Source organism: Acanthisitta chloris, unplaced genomic scaffold (assembly GCF_000695815.1).
Source record: "Acanthisitta chloris isolate BGI_N310 unplaced genomic scaffold, ASM69581v1 scaffold23037, whole genome shotgun sequence".
NCBI lineage: Eukaryota > Metazoa > Chordata > Aves > Passeriformes > Acanthisittidae > Acanthisitta > Acanthisitta chloris.
In genome coordinates, this window is record NW_008683475.1 from 35423 (window position 1) to 41719 (window position 6297).

At 38.9% G+C, this 6297-nt stretch overlaps 1 protein-coding gene across 1 annotated transcript in view; it reads right to left on the reverse strand.

Moving 5' to 3' along the window:
• Positions 1 to 5683, reverse strand: part of IARS2 (isoleucyl-tRNA synthetase 2, mitochondrial) — a gene marked incomplete at its 5' end in the record, with an annotated part of 29399 nt that extends 23716 nt beyond the window's left edge. The window contains 8 exons of the mRNA XM_009078963.1: positions 121 to 290; positions 1715 to 1830; positions 2231 to 2321; positions 2407 to 2516; positions 2609 to 2658; positions 2747 to 2895; positions 3903 to 4059; positions 5561 to 5683. Of these exons, the coding sequence (XP_009077211.1) occupies positions 121 to 290; positions 1715 to 1830; positions 2231 to 2321; positions 2407 to 2516; positions 2609 to 2658; positions 2747 to 2895; positions 3903 to 4059; positions 5561 to 5683 (966 nt within the window). The remainder of the gene's footprint in view (positions 1 to 120; positions 291 to 1714; positions 1831 to 2230; positions 2322 to 2406; positions 2517 to 2608; positions 2659 to 2746; positions 2896 to 3902; positions 4060 to 5560) is intronic.
• Between the last annotated feature and the right edge of the window lie 614 nt (positions 5684 to 6297).

Genomic DNA, 6297 nt, shown 5'->3' on the forward strand with positions numbered 1-6297 from the left:
CTTCTGTGAATGCTTCAAAACATTTTCAAGTTTTATGCACAATTTACAACAATCATTTCAGGCGCACACGATCAAACAGTTGCAGGAAATCAAGAGCAGCAGCTGAAAAAAATAGAGTACCGTGGGCAGCTGATGGTGGGAAGCTACACTGTAGTCTTCCATACCATGAGCTGGGGCTGTATGAACTAATCCTGTTCCTTTTGCCATAGTCACATGATTTGCAGGTAACAGAGGAGAAACTCTGGCAGGAATTGTGGGGTGAGCACAAGAACCATCTTTCAAATCTGCACCTGAAAAAAACAAACAGAAGATAAAACAGAGAAACGCAATTCATGCATTCAGCCTCTTTTATGAGAAAGCAGAAAAAAACAACTGATCAGCAAGTGTATGCACAGATACTCTTCAGACATGCCATTTCTTTGTCTTGCCTGTGGGTCCCTGTCCAAATGCTTTCAAATTCTCTGCACTGTTAATCTCGCACACTGTTGTTTTTTGCTTTTGAAGAACAAGCTTTTCTTCTGCCTTAGATGATGGATACCACTAGTAGTGATATTCCACCTACAGACACTCCACACATTCCCATTCACTGGGGACCACTATCTGAGTGTTCTGGAAACAGATCTCAATAATTATTTAGTAGGCTAAAAACCTTGAATTTGGAATTTATTCCTCGTCCTGCCATTAAGTATTAATATTATCATAAAAAATTCATTTAAATTATACAAATTACATACAAATAAAGTGAGTTCAGCATGAACAAAGCTAGTGACAATTTAAGATTAAAAACACACTGAAGCAATCTCAGTATTAAATCCTTGCTGAATGTAAAGAATCACAGAACCTGAGGAATGCCTCATATGACAAAATGCTGTTCACTGAATTCTTTCTTCCAAGAAGGAAGATGTTCAGGAACTGCTGTGAGACAGTTAGATACACAAATACAGAAAAGTAACAAAATTAATTATGGAATATATGGGTAGATAAAAAGAACAGGTTTTGATACAAAATTTCTATTTTAAGAAGGTCCAACCCTACTGTTTTATGTCATCTTCAAATCACATGATTCAAGAAGATGGAATATGTGAGAAAAAACACCTCCAGGTATCAGATAAACACAAGACTTCCTCTGAAAAAGAAGGCATGGAAAGACACCAAAACAACCTGAAAAGAAAAAGTCATAGAAACAGATTTCTCACCTCCTTCAGATCTGCATGTTTCCACCACTGAATCACCAATAAAGGCAAATGAGTAAAGCTCATGAACAACACATTAAATCCTACTGGAGCCTATTAAGAAATATCACTGTGTGGTTTGCTAGGATGTCAATTCAACTGCTTTAGTTTATCCAGACAGACAATAGCCACCTATGATACCTCAATAGTCATGCTTGTAATTAGTCCCTTGTTTTCATTAGCACTGACATATAAACTGCATTCGGTGTAATTAAGATTTTGACACTGAACAGACTTCCACTTCATGTTTAATTTTTCCAAGTGCGAATCCAAATTTTAAAAATTAATTTGAAACCTATGGATGAAAATTTGAGCTACAACATGCCAACAGTAAATCTAACAGACTAATACTCCTCTTTGCATTATTTCAATGAAGCATGTTCTTAAAATATGAACAAACTTAATAACAGATGAAAACTGAAGCAGCTTTCAGACATTACCAGCAGATTTCTAAGAAAATTCAGACTAACACTAAAACCTACCTTTACATGTTGATATAACCTCAAACTGCTTGTCCAAAACAGCAGCTGTAGATTCAACTCTATCTGCAGCAAGAATGAAGTGTTCTCCAGTAGTTGTACATTTCACAAGTGAGTACCTGCGATGTAAACATGCATTTGTGGTATTAAATAATAACAAACATCATGAAGCTACTTATTTTGTAAATGCTTCATCTCTAAAAGACAGACAAATATGTTTTACATGTCCAATTTCTCGTAAATCTCAGAAGTGCTTCAAGGTAACTTAGTATCATGAACTTAATATCATGAATATGTTTAAGAAACATGAAAGCAAAAATCAGTAAATTAATAGATATAGAACAAAACTTACAATTTTGTCACTTAAAATAACAAAGAAAAAAAATCCAAACCAAAAACCAACCAACCAAAACACAAAATAAGATGTAAACGACAATGGTAGTCCACAGTGTTTTAACCTGGCTGCTAAACATTGCTAAGGACTGACACAGATCACAGAACCAAGTTAAAGACACGTACGCTGAATCTGGCATGTAACAAACTGCTTGATTGGCTGGTACAGTCCAAGGTTGTGTAGTCCAGACTAGCACACTAGCAGGAGATGATCCATCTACAGATATAAATTAGAAGTACTTTACTCACAATTATAACAAAAATAGAAGCTATCAGTTTTTCAATCTCTAGAGAAGCTGTACCTATCACAGAAGACAGCTTAGGTGGCAACTTCAACAGGGGAAATTTCATATACACAGACCGACTGACATGCTGCTCATTGTATTCCAGCTCTGCCTCAGCCAAGGCTGTTCTGGGAACACACCAAACCACAGTTAGCACACAGGAAAAGCTATCAATATCCTTGCTAAAATTCTGAAGACAAAATAGTAAGTTGATTCTTACTTTGCTGAAGGGGACCAGAACACAGGTTTATAGTCCTGATAAATGAAACCCTGAAGAGGAAAGGGAGGGGAAAAGATTAAGTTAGGAGAATGAAAACCCATGGCAAATCAAAACACACTTCAAAAAAATTCAACATACCTTATCATACATTTTATAGAAGACTCTCAGCTGGTTTGCTTCATACTTTGGATCAAATGTAAGGTAGCAGTTATCCCAGTCTGCCATTACACCCCAACGAATGAAGGCAGATTTCTGTTTCTCAATTGCTCTTTCTGCAAATTCTCTGGCTGAAAGGACAGAGTTTGGCCCACTAAGATCAATATAATACCCTTTCAAATACCCTACTGATGATTTTCAGCAGAGCCAGAGCTGAACATACTGAAACTATGCACTAATTACCCATGTGTATCAAATAGATCATGATGGTTCAAAATATACACATTTCAGACTAGCTGTTACATAAAATGACTGCAAAAAGATCCATGAGTGGCACCTTTTGTCTAATACAGGGACATTATCTGTATGTCTTTAGAATATAAACTTTGTTTTTAGGAAAGAGGGAAAAAATAAGCATATTTCATTATGCAGAAAAATGTCTCCAAACGCAATATCAGTGTAAAATAACTAAGACTGAAAGTTAACCTCCTCTACTTATGCTGATCCAAACCTTTCAAAGCAACATGCATCTCAAAGTCAGTTTGCCATTGCACTGCTGCAATTTCAGACCAAAGCAGTTTAAATAGTCATTACAAATAGCTTTGCAGCTGAATGGTGATGTCTTCTGACAGAGTATTTAAAATTATTTTTTCAAAACAGCTTTCATATAATGCAGACCAACTTTCTCTGAAAGAGTCAACCCTACAGTTTTGTAGTACTCCTTAAAAAAAGTCAACAAACACATTCCCACTTATGATACTGAGCCAGGCTCTCCTGATGAAGCCTCACTTCGACATGTACCTTTATAGCTCTTCAAAACCCAAAAGTATGCTGATGGGACAAATACCAGCTTCCTGTCACTACACAGTTATGCAAAGCAGACATCCAAATTCTCTTCCCTCCTTTTGTTCAATTATCCCTTCTCATAAGATTGCAGTACACTCTATCTGCTTGGCAAATACATACAGTGGTCACAAGAAGATGTCACCAATAGCCAGTAATATTCAGGTAATAGCTAAATACTGTGGGCTTTTTGTTGCCAAAAGCCATATATAAAGTATAAAATACAAGATATGAGTAGGATGCACAAATACCTAATCCAAATTTTTCTGTAAAGATACTGCAGACAGTAGTTTACCTCTCTGCCGAATTTCCATCGGTGAAAGATTTTCAGCTCCTTTGACTTCTGACAATGCCTTCAGCTCAATTGGCAATCCGTGACAGTCCCATCCTGGCACATAATGTACTTTATCACCTCTCATCATGTGGAAGCGGTTGGTGATGTCTTTCAAAATCTGCAAATCCACAAGCGTTTGTTATCACTTTAGCTCCCCCACATGGAACTGCATGTTCGTAATTAAGATCCTCCTCTTCAAAAATGCAAATACCAAAGGCTGCATGACAAATTTACATCTAAGACCAGAAAGCTTGTGCCTTTCCTGGCAGTGTTTAAGGCCAGGCTGGACAGGACTTTGAACAACCTGGTCTAGTGGAAGATGTCCCTGCCCATGACAGACGGGTTGGAACTAGATGACCTTTTAAGTTCCTTCCAACCCAGGTCATTCTATGACTCTAAGACTACATGCATTTGTGATTTCAGTTTATAAACTTGTGAACAGATCCTACTTGCTCTCATTTTTAAAACACTGACCTGGATTGCAGCCCTGGCCTACTACACATTACTGCAGCCCAATGACTCTGTAAGATGCTGTGGGTGACATTTTAGCCTTTCTTACTTTGTAGCATATATAAATGATTTAATTCTCAGGACTGTACCAAAAAGTATTTAGGAGTGATATTTCAAAGAGAAATTTATATTTTAAAAACCATCAACATTTAGTTATTGTGGTTCCATGTAGAATACTGAGAAGAAAAAACAGAATAGCAAGGCACAGCTCAACTGTTCATTGCAGCAACATCACTACATTTATCCATACAAAAATACACAATCACTTGTGTGTGTGTGATATATTCAGTACACAAATAAACACTGCATTTGATATTGCTTAGGAATGCACTACAGGCTGGACTTTCACTAAAAAGATGTTCTGTTTGGACTGAAACATTAAGCCTCACAGATGAGCACTCAGTGTTTATGTCATGGTATGGCATCTGTGTCACCATAGAATTTTAGGGGCTGGAATGGACCTTACAGATCATCTTGTCATAACCCCCTGCCATGGGCAGGGACACCTCCCCACCAGACCAGGATGCTCAAGGCCTCATCCAGCCTAGTCTTGAACAGCACCAGGGTTGGGGCAGCCACCACTTGCTTGAGCAACCTGTGTTGATCTCCCAGGAAAAAGCTTTTTTCTAATATCTAACCTAAACTTCCCCTCCTTCAGATTGAATCCATTATCCCTTACCCTATCATTGCAGTTCTTAACAAAAAGTCTCTCTCCAGCTCCCCTGTAGGCCCCTTCAGATATTGAAAAGTTGCTATGACATCTTCACGCAGTCTTCTCTCCTCCAGGCTGAACAGCCCCAACTTCCTCAACCTGTCTTCACTGGGCAGGTGCTTCAGTCCTCTTACCAACTTTGTGGCCTCCTCTGGACGTGCTCCAAGAGTTCTGTGTCCTTCTTGTGTTGAGTGCACCAGAACTGCACAGTACTCCAGGTATCCACAGTATCATACACCATCCATGAAACCACACCATTACTTTTTACAAGCCCTGTCTACAAAACCCTCAAACATTTTAAAGAGCTCCTGATTTAAATGGAATGAGGAACATAGAGCACATGACCATAAGTGTTTACCACTTCAAAACAGTAGACTACAAATGAATAAACATTTACTTTGTTCAACGCATGGCCAACATGAGGGTCTCCATTGGCATAGGGTGGTCCATCATGCAGACAAAATTCCTGCTTTGCTTTCCTTTGCCTTTGCCATGAGTAGAGTTCCAAAAAACCACATTTCTGTGGAGACAAGAAAAACATCAAAATCATTGCAGGTCTGTGTAGCTGCAAAAAGTCTGAATTACGGCTAGATAGTAAAATGTGTAACAAAAGCAAACAGACAAACAAGCACACATTTCTAACTCTGTAAGAGAAGAAAATAGAGGTTTAAAAGTATTTAGAAGTGGAAGTGATGAGATTTTTTACAGAGGGAGTAGTCTGGCATCGGAATGGGCTGCCCGGGAGGTGGTGGATTCACCGTCCCTGGAGATTTTCAGGATGAGACTGGATGTGGCACTTAGTGCCATGGTCTAGTAACGATGGTAGGGTTGGACTCAATGATCTTTGAGGTCTCTTCCAACCTGGGTGACTCTGTGATTCTATGATTCTATGAAAGGTGAAATACTAGGCCTGAAATTATTACCCTAGCACTCTGCTGTCAGGAGGGTCATTACTGTTCTCCAGACAAAACAGTAACAAACTTGCGACTCTACAAGTATTTTATGAATAACTCAAGATTCTGACCTCGACAGCAAACTTCAGACAGCTGGACCAGGCACCGACGAGAGCCCAGACCCTCAAGAAGCTCAGCGCAGCTAGTCGCGCCCGTACACAAACCTCCGCCGCCACCGCCC